Here is a 14869-nt window from a genome sequence, read left to right on the forward strand (position 1 = left end):
TGATATAGCTTTGATTAAATAACATTAACCCATGTTACCCAATGATTAAATGTCACATAATAAAATCTCTGCTAATTATGGTCGATTGCCATCTTCCCTCTTCATTTTTCTAAAGAGTCACTTTTCAATGAATAGTCAATAGAAAAGTTTAGATGGTAAACTAAGCCAGCCAAGAAGCTAATGACAAAGAGATCCTCACATCTAACTTCTTAGAATAAATCAACTACCACACAGGACCACCTTCTTTTAAATAGAGACAAAGGCACGGTATTGGGCCACACCACAATATTCAATCACTGATGAAATGACATAATTCCAATTTGCCTAGGACACTTACCCATGACTGGAGATGTCTCTGTATGTGGTCCCGATCCGGCGCTACACCCAAATCTGCTGTCCAGTGTTTCTCAGAGGAATACATGTCCTGGGAAGAAAACAGAGAAAGAAATCATATTTTCTAAAGGTCAGTATTTAAAATTTTCTAAAAGAAAATAAAAATAATTTACTTACAAAAATTTACTATTTTCAAAAAAAAAAAACAAAGACCCTGACATCATCTAAATGTAAAAAAATTACCAATCTTTGGAACATCATGATTCTGTTCATATTTTCCTTTTTCTGTAAGAAGTTACCTCAAAAGCAAATAGTATGTATAAAGTTGTTGCCACAGAAACTTATTAATCTGTTTTCAGTTCCCTCCATCACCACATAAATAAGTCAGAGAAAGCACCCCATTTTGGGTAAATTAAACACATTACACCTGCTGAATGTATTTTGACTGCACATAAATGATTTATACACACCATCAAATAAAAGTTACCAAAGTTACTGCTATACTTTCTCTAATAATGGGCCTTTTCTTCATTATAAAGTAATATGGTTTCACTGTTTTAAAAAATTGGAAACAGCTAAGTAGAAAGAAAAAATTATCTCAGTAGTACAATGCCACTACATCTACCCAGTCATTTGTGGCATGTCTCCTTTCCAGGAATTTTCTGTATATATTTTTAAAGTGTACTTTTATAAACCCTACATACAAAATTCTGTATTTGGTTCTTTTCAGTTGAGTAAAACTTAATGCATCACCCTGTATTACTTATAAATACAAAGTTAACCCTTTGTTAGCATATAATCATAAATCTTCCTCCCTTGATAATATGGCTTCCCTGGTGGCTCAGATGGTAAAGCATCTGCCTGCAATGAGGGAGACCCGGGTTAGATCCCTGGGTCAGGAAGATCCTCTGGAGAAGGAAATGGCAACCCATTCCCAGTATCCTTGCCTGGAAAATCCCATGGATGGAGGAGCCTTGTATGCTACAGTCCATGGTGTCGCAAAGGGTCAGACACAACGGAGCAACTTCACTTTCCTTTTTGATAATATATTAAAGAAAATGAGGCACAAAGGAACATTTAAACATTACCATGGGTGCACAAGTGTCTCCCTGAACCTAATGTATGAAATTCCACAAACCAGATAATATCAGATTCGATACAAAATTTACACTTGTGCTCAGGGAGCTGCCCTCATAAACTGATTAGCTACCTCTCAGGATCACAAGAAAGGGTGATAACTTTCTAAGTCAATTAAGAAAACAGCACAATAGTAATCTGTTTCTGCTTCTGAAACAGATTACAGTTCAAGAAACATTTTTTGAATAAATAATGCTTGCCCCATCTCTAACTCATCTTTACTCATGCCATGTAATTTATGAAAGCAGTATAAACTTGCAGAAGGACGCCCAGTTCTGGACGCCAGCAGGGTCCACGTGCTCTCACTAGCCATGGCCTATCACTGCAGGGGGCGCTGCATGATCACCTGGCCTGGCCCCCTCTCCCCACATGGCCTCGCACTGGATATTATGAAATGATTTCCATTTCCAGGTAACTCAATTATTCTCCCCAAAATGAGAAGCTGTATGGGAAAATCTAAAATAATCCACATGACAATAGGGTCTCACCATGAAAACACTGTCTTCCTGGCGCTTCACCCAGCCCACCCAGGAGACTAGGTGGTGGGCCAGGCTTCCTGGTGTCACAGGGTGGCTGGGGCCGCCGCCCTGTGACACAGAGTAGACCACACACTCAAAGGCCCCGGGAGCTCACATGCAGCTCACTCACACCTGTGGGGACTGCTCTCTTTGTTCATATTTATATCGAAGTTTCTTATCTTAAATTTAAAATTCCTAAATGGCAACATCAAAGCACTTTGTACTAAGCCGTGCAGCCTTCCTACCCATAGTTATGAACTGCCAAATAAATACTTATTTAAGGACTGCAGTTCCTCAGATATTAGTTTTCTCAGCACCAAAAATAGTAACCTCAAAAGAAACAGGACAATAAGACTTATAAACACTGAATTTATAACCTTACCATCTGAGGTGATAAATGTACTTGACAAATATGCAACGATGCATGAGTTGGAATTAATGTCATGGAGTAGTTCTTAGAAAACATTTTTAAATTACTTATAATTGAAGTCACGTGTTCAAGACTCTTTATGCCAATCACAGCTTTGAAATGCAAACCCTTCATGCACAAGTAGGTGGGCTACCAATTCTCTTCAGCAATGAGGCAGTTTAGTAGCTCAAAAAAGATAACATTTTCAGATTTCCTTTCTCCTCCTGTAAATGCTATCGCCTGGACGTACAAAGGAGAAAGAAGAATCTTACATGTTGTTTTTCACACCATCTAAGAGGGAAAGAGTACTCTGTCTCAAATCCACAGTTTCACATAAAAGGCATTATCGGGGTACTTCTGCAAAAGCTGGCCTTTCAACGCATCTTACAGGAACTTGAGCCGGGGTACTTTCAAGTGACTCCTCCAACTTTTGTGACAAAGCCATATTCAGGGAACTCAGGTTCTAGCTAAAGAAAAGAAATTCCACCATACCCTTCTCTTTACTGCAGGCACCAAACATGACCTAAAAATAATTCCCGTCACTCTTGGTCACTTAAAACTTAAATTAAACAGAATTATAAATCACAACATACAGGATCACATACTACTGTCTCTAACAGTATTCTTCCCAGAGATCAAATTAATATTAACTTATTTCATTGTACAATAACTTTTCTTAAAAAGAGAATACTCAAAAAATCCCAATATCCACTAAAAACTGATGTGATCTTCATTTTTAATCTCATCACAAAGTATATTTTTTAAAAAATCAGATTTAATCTTGAAGATATTGTGCAAAATGAAATAAGCAAGTCATAGTAGGAAAAGCGGTTTCTCAGGTGGCACACTGGTCAAGACTATGCCTCCCAATTCAGGAGACACGAGAGACAAAGGTTTGATCCCTAGGTTGGGAAGATTTCCTAGGTAGGAGGAAATGGCAACCCACTCCAGTATTCCTGCCAGGAAAATTCCATGGACAGAGAAGCCTGGCAGGCTACAGTCTATGGGGTCTCAAAGCGTCAAACATGACTGAGCAGCAGCCATGGAGAACAGGACAAGTACTCTATAATTCCACTTAGATGAGGGACCTAGAGAAGTCAAATCCACAGAGACAGAAAGTAGAATGACGGCTGCCAGGGGTTGGAGGAGCAGAAAATGAGTTAGTGTTTGAAGGATGAAGTTTCATTTTGGGAAGATTAAAGAAGTTCTGGAGATGAATGGTGACGGTTGCACATTAATGTGAATACAGATTCAAGTTCAGCAAATTCCAAGAGGTATAAATTTTTAAAAAAAAGACAAAGAAAACAAAGAAACAGACACCTAGAGATACCACAGTGAAACTGCAAATCATCGATGACAAAGAGTTCTTAAAACCAACCAGAAACAAAAGCAGATCACTTACAAAGGAACAATCAGACTCTGATTGATCAACTGCAACCATGGAAGCCAGAAGACACTAGAACAGTAAGTATCTCCACAGTTCCAAGAGAAAATAAGTTTTAAGCTGTAATTACATACCAACTCAGCTAAACTATTTTTTCAAGAAAAGGGACAAAATAAAGAAAATTCAGACATAAACAGGGAATATACTGTAAGCAGATCATCATTAAGGATGCTTCCAAAACTATAGTTCATAAAGATGGAAGATGATGCCAAAAAGGGGTCTGAAATACAGGAAAGAATGGTGAGAAAAGAGAACTGTAAAAATGGGTAAACCCAAATATTAGCAGTATAATTTCGAAATGATGAGTTATAAAAACAAACAAACCTAAAGTACTGAACAAAAACAGCATGTAATCTAGGAGGAAGGTACCATAACAGGAATGGAACTATTCCAAGTCTCTTATACTGCTTTTTAGGAGGAAGATGAAGCAGACACCATCTTTTGTTCATATGCCTTCTATCACTTGTCGTCCTCGGATACTCCCCACCTCGTGGATTTGAGGGCCTGGGGACACGACAGATAGGAATGTGAGCAGAACTGCACCAGTTCTAACCGAAGGCTTTACGAGCACTGAGCTGTGTTCTCCTGCACTCCTACACTGCACCCCAATCTCTGCTGGTCCCAAAATGAGGAGACACCTAGCACATAACTAAATCCAGCCACACCCAGCAGAGACTGCCAAACCCATGAGCTAGAAATAAATGTCTGTCACTGCACATCACTGAAGTTTCACAGTGACTTGTTACATAGCATTATTACAGCAAAAGATGACTAATACAAAAAGCAAAGATACTATATATGCAAATTATATTTGTGGGTTTTAGTTTAACTAAAAAATTTTACTAAGTTTACAAACACATGCATATATACACAAATACATATATGTATACACACATACGAAGTGATACTATTTACATAAAGTTCAAAAATAAAATTAACAATACATGAATATATGTAACTATAAAGAAAAGCAAAATAAAAAAGCAGAGTTGAGGCTAATGGTTTTCTGGGGACAGAAGTAAGACAAGAGGAGCTATAGGGAGATATAAGAGGGTAGGGCTAACACTGTACCACTTAAGCTGAGAGAAAGGACATATATATATCATTCTATTAGACTTATATAACACACTTATTACATATAGTCCTTTCTATGAACAGAATGTTTTATATTTTAATATGAAAGGCAAAACTTTTCCAGGAAAATTCAGAAATGATTATAAAAGAAATTTATGTAGCCACATGCATAAAAGAGGTAAATGTATTTATAATCTTTAAGCCATAATTAAGAGGCAGAAAGAGTCGCAGTGACTCACTTATTCTTTAAGCTGCTGCTGCTGCTAAGTCACTTCTGTCGTGGCCAAATCTATCTGACCCCATAGATGGCAGCCCACCAGGCTCCCCCGTCCCTGGGATTCTCCAGGCAAGAACACTGGAGTGGGTTGCCATTTCCTTCTCCAATGCATGAAAGTGAAAAGTGAAAGTGAAGTCGCTCAGTTGTGTCCAACTCTTACCGACCCCATGGACTGCAGCCCACCAGGCTCCTCTGTCCATGGGATTCTCCAGGCAAGAGTACTGGAGTGGGGTGCCATTGCCTTCTCCTAGTCTTTAAAAGAAAGAGACAAATTCAAGTGATAGCCAGGTTCACTATAAAATGCAAGACAGAACTGACGTGAAGAGACGGATGTTCATCCTTTATCCAGATGCGGAAGAAGCTGGCCTTCCCAATGAGCTGCATTGCTCAGCTATCTGATCACTGGAGATTCTGATCTCACAGCTATATAACCCAAGTTCATTTTTTAGTAGAAATTCCTAAACCCTGTTTTGCTAAATTACTATGTACTGAACTGTCATCCCAAGAAAAAGCTTAAGAAAATTTTATTTGAAGCATTATTGGTAACAGCAAAAAAAAAAAAAAAAAATTATGAACTTAAGTGTGCAATAATGAGGAACTGCGTAAATGAATGGTTGTTAATTTACATGGAATGGAGTTTCCTGTATCCACTTAAAAAACATCTCAAAAAGATTTAACGACAAGTGAATGAATGCTCTCCAATGTCCTTTGTGCAACCTTCTCACAACCAATAAGAAATATCAGAAATGATGTCTCAGAGAATTTAAATGTAATACCCCAAAGGCTTATAAACCAAAACTTAAAATGATTAATGTTCAATTTTTAAATTTAAAAGACAGAATAATATACAATAAAACAGATAATATACAAATTTACTATTCATTCAATAAATATTTCCTGAGCAGCTATTACAAGCCAGGGAGTGTTCCAGGCTCCGCAGACACAGCCACAAACCAAAGACCCCTTTCGCATGGAACTCACATCCCAGCAATTCTAGCGCCTCCCCTTAACTCAGGTGCACAGTTCATGGTTGAAACAAATATGCCAGGGCATTCCAGGGTAATATCTTCTCATGCCAGATAAAGAAATAACTTCAGTTAATACTCAAGTGGGCTTCCCACGTGGCGTCAGAGGTAAAGCAACTGTCTGCCAATGCAGAAGACTAACAGTCACAGGTTTGATCCCTGGGTTGGGAAGATCCCCTGGTGAAGGAAATGGCAACCCACTCCAGTAATCTTGCCTGGAAAATTCCATGGGCAGAGGAGCCTGGAGGGCTGTAGTCCAATGAATGATGACTATTAAAGTCATTCATTGACATGGATGGTCTCACCACTGTACTTTCACAATTCTTGAGCTCTCTATAAAGAATATTCATTCTCTCTGCAATTTACACCCCCAAAACACAGTTTTAAATTTTCAAGGCTTTCTATGTTTTCCCTGCTCAAAAGAAGTAAAGCCAATCTTCTACTACAGCTAGAGTAAAAGGAGGTTTATTTAACCCATTCACTAAATTAACAAAGTACTTCCTACTAATAAGATCAGAGAAGGAGATGGGCAAAATGAGAAATCATCGGATTTCCTAAGTTTGTTTACACATGTATGTTAATGAAACAGCAGATAAGAATGAGATCTGATTTCCCCTTCTGCAGGTAGAATTTAAGTTAGGTTTCCAGAAGGACTTATCAAATTCCAGTAGCTTTACACCGGGCAACTTCTAGGTATTTAGGAAAAACAAATGTCCTTCCCAAGGCTTCCTTTCCTATCTCAGTTACAGAGAGGTGGGTATTTCCAAACTACCTTATATTTGCCTAATGCACTTAATATATCCTATCAGAACTATACATAATGCCTGAGGTCTACAGATAAAAGCTAAAATAAAGGCTACAGTATCTCTGATTATCAGGGGTCTGGCTTCATTTTAAAAGTCAGTTAAGGACTTCTCTGGTGGTCCAATGATTAAGAATCTGCCTACCAATACATGGTTTTTTCAGTAGTCATGTATGGATGTGAGAGTTGGACTATAAAGAAAAGCTGAGTGCTGAAGAATTGATGCTTTTGAACTGTGGTGTTGAAGAAGACTCTTGAGAGTCCCTTGGACTGCAAGGAGATCCAGCCAGTCCATCCTAAAGGAAATCAGTCCTGAATATTCATTGGAAGGACGGATGCTGAAGCTGAAATTCCAATACTCTGGCCACCTGATGTGAAGAACTGACTCACTGGAAAAGACCTTAGTCAGTAAAGAGTCTGCCTGCAATGCGGAAGACCTGGGTTCGATTCCTGGGTCAGAAAGATCCTCTGGAGAAGGAAATGGCTGCCCACCCCTCCAGAATTCTCGCCTAGAGAATCCCATGGACACAGGAGCCTGGCAGGTTACACTCTATGGGGTTGCAAGAGTCAAACACGATTGAGCGACTAAGCACACAGCACACACTGAGTGGGAAAGATTGAAGGTGGGAGGAGAAGGGGACGACAGCAGATGAGATGGTTGGATGGCATCACCAACTCGCTGGACATGAATTTGAATAAGCCCTGGGAGTTAGTGATAGCCAGGGAAGCCTGGCGAGCTGCAGTCCATGGGGTCGCAAAGAGTCGTACACAACTGAGTGACTGAACTGAGCTACCAATACAAGGGACACCGGATTCAATCCTTGGTCCAGGAAGATTCCATGTGTTGTGGGGCAATTAAGCCCCTGCACCACAGCTACTGAGTCTACAGGCTCTCGAGTCCATGCTCTGCAACAAGAGAAGCCCCACACACAGCAACAAAGAGAGTAACCCCTGCTCACTACAACTAGAGAAAGCCTATGCACAGCAAAGACGACCCGGTACAGCCAAAAATAAATAAAAATAAAATTTAAAAGTCAGTTAAAAATTCCAGACAACTGTAATAGTAAGCCCTATAGCAGATACCATGAGAACTACAAAGAAAAGTAGGCAGGATTCCAGGCCCTACATTAAGGATTTACATCTAGCTGGATTCTAAACACAAGTATGTATCCATCCATTCAATAGATACTAATTCAGCTCTACAACATGTAAAACTTTTCAAAGGGCTCAAGATACAGCAATAGACACAAACCTGGTCCCAGCTAACAGAACGCAGTCAGGACAAAAGTCCTAAAAAAGATGGGAGTCAAGGGATTACGCATGGGGGAAAAAAATGCTTTCATAAACCAAATATCTCATATATCTGGCACATGGATTACCATGGGTCCATTTTTGGTCTTATTATAAAATAAAGGAGTTGAAACAATTTTTAAGTTCTCTTTCGAGCACTAAAAGGTTTGTGACCTAAAAATCAATTTCAATTCAATGGATAACTGAGGAAGATTCTAATCCCTCACCATTATAACTAGAATCAATTAATAAATTATTGCAATAAACCAAGTATGAACTAAAACAAACTGGTCTGAAATGCTGGTTATGTTTGAAAAGGGGGACAGAAGGGCAGATTCAAAGGACACTTGGAAGGAAGTCAAAAAGATTAACAGTGAAGTAATCAAAGGTAATCCTAAATTTTAAGGGGGAATCGAGATGATATTCCTTTGGCAATCCTCAGTGATGAGAAATCATCAACTCTGGAGGAAAAAGGGTTTGTAAAAGAAAAATATTCCCAAGCAAGTCTGGTGAAGGAGCTTAGAATTCAAACAAACAATAAAATGTGATATAAACTGATGACAAATAGGGTTCAATATTTTAAAAAGCAACTTCTCAAAAGAAATTTGAGAAATTTCTCTTCAGCAACTGATATGGTCTACTAATGGTAACTACACTTAGTACTCATTTGAATACAGATTCTAAGATGCTGTTTCAAAATGAGTCTACTATTTCACAACCAGATTATCCTATTAAGCCTCTATTTACCAATAACTAAGCATCAGCTGGGAGAGTAAAACACAAACTCATGAGTTACATAAAAGACAAGGGGCCTGCATTTCCAACAAAGCTAGGCCACAGAATACACAACAACATTCTTAGAGACAGAAACCTAGACTTAAATATATACATGTAAAGTATATTTTTTAATTATTAAAAATATCAAAGGGTTAACAACTGGTACAACCACTTTGAAAAACTGATAATAACTACAAGAGTTAAATATTTACTCAACAATTCTATTTCTAGGGATATTTCCAAAAGAAAGGAGTCCATATGTTCAACAAAATACATATATAAGAATGCTTTAACAGTCCAAAATTGGAAATAATGCAAATATCTGTTAAAAGCAGAATGGAGAAATAATTGTAATACAAAGAAGCCTGGAGCTTCTTTCCTCCTGGAAACGTTTACCCAATCAAAAAAGGTGCCTGAGGGGCTAATTTATACTTAAGCAGCCTTGAGGGCTCAGAAGACAGCAAATCAAGAGCCACTAAGGGAGCCACACCCCCGTCTGTAATAAGACCTCAAAAAGCTGAATCCCAGAAGAAAGGATAACACAAAAAGTAAACTAAACCAGTCTTTGCACAGACACTAAAATAAATCTCAATTTGAATCAAGGTGATCCTAAGTGCCTGGCAAAAGCAACAGAAAAATCCTCATCTAAATCTACATTTACTTCTAGAAATAATCTTTCAAATACAGTGAACAGTACACAATGAGCATGCATACATGGAGCCGACACTCCTCAAAGAATAAGAGACCACAGGAAAAATTCTGCGGGACTCTGGGACAGAGTTACTTGCTTACTCTGTTCAGAGACATGTGAAGAGCTTGCACATTTTGACAGGGAATTATAAACTATAGAAGTGGCATAGCAGATTTTTAAAAGAACCAAACTGAAATTCTAGAATGAAAAATACAGCAATGAATATTAAGAATCCAGAAAATGAATACATTGAAGAGCAAATTAGAGATGAAGACTAAACTGAAAGGCCAGAGGTAAACTGAACCACTAGAAAAAAAAAGTAAAACCCAGAAGGCAGGTGAAACACAGTGGAGTTACCGAGACCTAACGCTGGGTAACTGAAGTCTCAGAAAGATTAAGCAGGAGAAATGGGGAGAGGCAACATTAGAAGAGATGACAGCTGAAAACTATCCAAGACAGATGCAAGACACCAGGTCACAGCATAAACAGCTATGAAAAGAAAAGGGAGGAGAGGAGAGAGCATTTGAAATCAAATCTGAAAGACAAAAAGAAAATCTTAAAAATAGCCTGTGAAAGTGAAGTGAAAGTCATTCAGTCGTGTCCAAGTCTTTGTGACCCCATGGACTATACAGTCCATGGAATTCTCCAGGCCAGAATACTGGAGTGGGGAGCCCTTCCCTTCTACAGGGGATCTTCCCAACCCAGGGATCGAACCCAGGTCTCCCGCATTGCAGGCAGATTCTTTACCAGCTGAGCCACAAGGGAAGCCTGAAAATAGTCTGAAGAAGAAAGAAATTATCAACAAACAAGTGATACACAGCAGCTGCCTTCTCAATAGCAACAAAGACAAATAATATAGAATAATCTCTTCTCCAAAGAATATACAAATATATGTATGTGCGTATTGCCAATCTAGAATTCTATACCTAGCAAAATGTATCTTTCAAGAATGTACGTGAAATAAAAACATTCTCAAACTAAACGTTTTAGATTTTGTCAGTACTAAACCCACTCTAAAGAAAACACTAAAGGGTATTCTGCAGGCAGATGGAAAATTTTTCCAGACAGAAAGTCAGTAACATAAGAAAGAAGAAAAGGGCAGTAAGCCTGATTGAGTAATAATGGTACAAAACAATAGAAATAGGTCTTTGGGGGTATAAAACATACATACATTTTAAAACATAACAATGAAATACAAAAAAAAGGAAGGAAATTGACTTACATGTTTTAAAATTGACTTACATTATCTGGAAAATGGGTGAAAGTCTCAATATTACACTTTGATAAGTAGAGACAAGATTAGAATTTCTTAGGCAAATACTAAAGAAGAGTAAAAGAATATATAATCCCAAGGTAATTTAAAAAAGGAGGAAATGGAATAATTATTTTTTTTAAATCAATCCAAAACAAATCCAGAAAAAAGGAACATGGAACAGGTGAGACAAATACATTCCTCTTAATTTTTAAACATTCATATCAATTGTTATTATCTGCCAGTTCATTTTTTATAACAGGCATCAGCAAAATACACAGAAATATCTATCCCCCACTCACATACCTAACCTTTATAAATTTTACTTTCCACATTTATTTCCATTGTCACTCAGTTTTCAAAGCCTTATTTCACCTTTTCTTTTCTAACTACAGATATGGTAACAAGCATTAAAAGATTCAAAAGGAAAACAAACAAAAAGAAACAAGGAGGAAAAAAAAAACCCCAGAGAACTAACTGGCTTACAAATGCTGCGTTAATTCCACAATAAAATATTAATCTGCCATTGCTGATCTGTGTAAAATCACTAAGGGCACACTCTCCCTCTGTGATGGCCCACACTCTGTGGAGTGTGCTTCTCTCTGAATCTGAATAAATCCACTTCTTACCTATCACTTTTTCTCTCACTGAATTCTTTATGCGATGAGACATCAAGAATCTGAGCTTCACTAGGTCCTTAAATCAGGTACCATGGTGTTTGGATGGGTTTGAGTCCCAGCCACGTGGGTTCAAGTTCCAAGCAGGGTTTTGGCTGGGTTCGAGTCCCAAACTGGGTTTTGGCTGGGTTCGAGTCCCAAACTGGGTTTTGGCTGGGTTCAAGTCCCAGCCACGTGGGTTCAAGTTCCAAGCAGGGTTTTGGCTGGGTTCGAGTCCCAGCCACGGGTTTGAGTCCCAAACTGGGTTTTGGCTGGGTTCGATCACGGTACATGGGTTCAAGTCCCAGTCTGAGGTAAAGGGTTTCACTTTTAAGATAGTCTCTTTGTCTTTGTTTTCTCTAGATTACTGTGATATATTTAGATTTGGGGGAAGAGGGTTGTTTTATGGATATTCTTCAGTCTGTGGCTTCATTTTGAAATATTCTAAGATTTAGAATACTTCTATGTGAAGTATCTCTTCAAATACTGAATCTGTCTTACTCTTCTCCCTCTGCTCTGGCACTATGTGTACGTTGGGATTTTAACTATGTACTATATGTCTCACACATTTTCCACCTTTTAGAGGGCATGTGGGGGCTTCTAAGGTGGCGCTAGTGGTAAAGAATCTGTCTGCCAATGCAGGACAGGCTGGTTCAATCCCTGCGTCGGGAAGATTCCCTAGAGTAGGAAATGGCAACCCGCTGCAGTATTCTTGCCTGCAAAATTCCATACTCTGCTCTGAGTTCACACTCAATAAAGAAGGAAATGGCAATCCACTCCAGTATTCGTGCCTGGAAAATTCCATGGACAGAGAATCCTGGCAGGGTACAGTCCATGGGGTTGCAAAGAGTCAGACACGACTGAGCACACAGGACAACCAAAATTAATATATTAAGAAGCTTAAAATGATATTCTTTCACTTATTTCATGAAAAGCATTACTCTAATATTTTTTAATTCCCTTGTTAATTCAGTGAAGGAAAACTCCAGGATAAAATGAAAACTTCTACACTAGTATCAATGTCATCAAGACACAGGTGCAACATATACCTCTCTCAGAGGATAATTAAGTAATCTTTTTACAGCCCCAAATACTTAACCAAACAAGATGTGAAACTCCAGAGCTTACAGTGAATTGCTACTTGCATTTTGTGAGGATTAGACATTTTAAATAAGGCTGTCTAAGCTTTTCTAAGGAAAATGCTATCAAATTTTAAAACACCAATATTATACAGTCTGTCTAAGGAAATAAAAGAACCTTTTAACATTTAATTCCAATTTTACAGATATAGAAATTATCAAATAATCAGTGCCAGAGTTGTATAGTAGTGGACACCAAAGTGTGCAGAGAGTCATCACCAGTCTAGCGAGGTCGGAGTCATCTGGACGGACTCTCTTTCTACAAAGGCTGAGCCACCTGGTTCAGACGATGACAGCTCATGAGGCCAAGAGCCAACCTTCCCTCCACAAGCAACAGTGGTGGGACAGGTGCCACAGAGAGAACTCACTCACCCACAAGCATTCTCTTCTCTACACGCTCCTTCATCCTCAGTGTCCCACCCTTCCACCTCCCATCTCTTCCTCATCCTTCAGGTCTTACCAGCAACTTCCTCAGGACAGCTTGCCCTGCCCCTCCCAATCAAGTCAGGTTCCCTGGTGACTGGTTTTATAGTTCCATGTACTGTACTTCAAAGGACTGATCCCTCTAGTTGTTCAGAACAAGGTACATGACACAAGGCTGTGCGTACAAGAAGGCACCCAAGAAATATCTGTTGAATAAACAAATGTGAATTTATAATCCTCCCCAATTTTACAAAGAAACAACCTTTAGAAACTAAGTTATCTTCATGAAATGCCGTAACCTGGAAATGGCAAAGACCAGTTGAGACTTCAAGTGTCTGTGATTACTTCTTAGGCTCTAATGTCCACATACTATAAAGAAGTGTTGCAGAAGTCAGATTTCTTTCAAATGAGTATTACTTTGGTTTTGACTTTTACTGTAAAAACTGAGACACTTTCTAAAGGAAAAAATGAGACACTAAATATAAATAAATCATATCTAGCAAGGCAATACACCTTTCAAAAATCACACTGAAGGACAAACTATACCTTTCTGGTAATAAACGATCAGAGTATTATTGGTAACAGTACTATTTCACTAAACAAAACAAAAATGGTTGAAGTGAAATTGCAAGCATAAACCAGAAAATGTAATCACTTGCCACTTTCTAACTAAAGCAGCAATTCTTAAAAGTTCTGGTATTGTGTCTTAAGTTTTTTGCAGGACTTCAAATTGCCTTAACATTACTAGCATTTACAATCAAAGTAATTTTGTTTCTTTTCAACTTGCTACTAGCTTAAATTTACTAGTCTCTTTTTCACTCATCTTCAATAGCTACAAAATCTAACAGTACCTTGAGATAGATGGGAACACCATGGGCAAAGACTGAACTGACCAAAAACCAAACTGACCGAGCAACCTCTGCCTGGCACTGGGACCCAGCTTGCATCTGCCATACCAGGAAGTTGCCTCAGTTCCCAAGGATGACCAGCCAATTAACAGATGGTGCCAAAGCCAACACTTGTACCTACTGGCTTGTTTAACCAATGGCAGCTGTCCTCCCAAGGAGCTATTTCATATCAAAACAATGTCATAACTGGTAATGGGCTATTCTCACCAGAAACATAACCCTAACCCCGGAGAGCCAGGTCTGCTAGTTAAAAACATTAAGTAGGCATCAACAGCAAGACTTAGGGCCCAGGTTCTTAATGTTTGGGAAATAATGCTTCTCTGATGTCCTTGTAACACCTGAGTGATTCTTTAAAGACATAATCAGCAAAGGAATTTCCATTAACTCAGAATACCTGTACTGGCAATTAAGGCACTGGTTTTTTAATTTATACTTTTATTCGTGTAGCTTCTTTTCTCTTACATTTTTACATATTTCAATTGGCTATATAGAACATAACATAGGAACAATATCCATTTTAAGTAATAAACTAGATGATGTTTACAAACTTTACTATTAAAAAAAGGCAAGCTCAGTATCGTTTTTCTTAACTTTAGGGTCTGACAGAGTGAGAAATAAAAGCAAATAAACCACCGTCCATTTAATGCTGCCTAATCTGATTCTTATTAAGATGACTTCACAAAAGAAAAAAGCACCCTGACTTTCCTGAACAGA

The 14869-nt window shown here is 38.4% G+C and overlaps 1 protein-coding gene across 23 annotated transcripts in view; it reads right to left on the minus strand.

Annotated features, from left to right (window-relative positions):
• The window catches only part of USP6NL (USP6 N-terminal like), a 138120-nt gene that overhangs the window by 122017 nt on the left and 1234 nt on the right, over nt 1–14869 (minus strand). For 10 of the 23 annotated variants that reach the window (XM_055543552.1, XM_055543542.1, XM_055543559.1 and 7 more), the window contains exon 2: nt 338–424. In XM_055543552.1, the coding sequence (XP_055399527.1) occupies nt 338–341 (4 nt within the window). In that variant the 5' untranslated portion in view covers nt 342–424. Of the gene's footprint in view, nt 1–337; nt 425–13196; nt 13454–14098; nt 14453–14869 lie in introns of those variants that run through there. The other 13 variants (XM_055543553.1, XM_055543540.1, XM_055543557.1 and 10 more) reach the window with 9 other exon arrangements.

Source organism: Bubalus kerabau, chromosome 13, assembly GCF_029407905.1.
Source record: "Bubalus kerabau isolate K-KA32 ecotype Philippines breed swamp buffalo chromosome 13, PCC_UOA_SB_1v2, whole genome shotgun sequence".
NCBI classification, from domain to species: domain Eukaryota; kingdom Metazoa; phylum Chordata; class Mammalia; order Artiodactyla; family Bovidae; genus Bubalus; species Bubalus kerabau.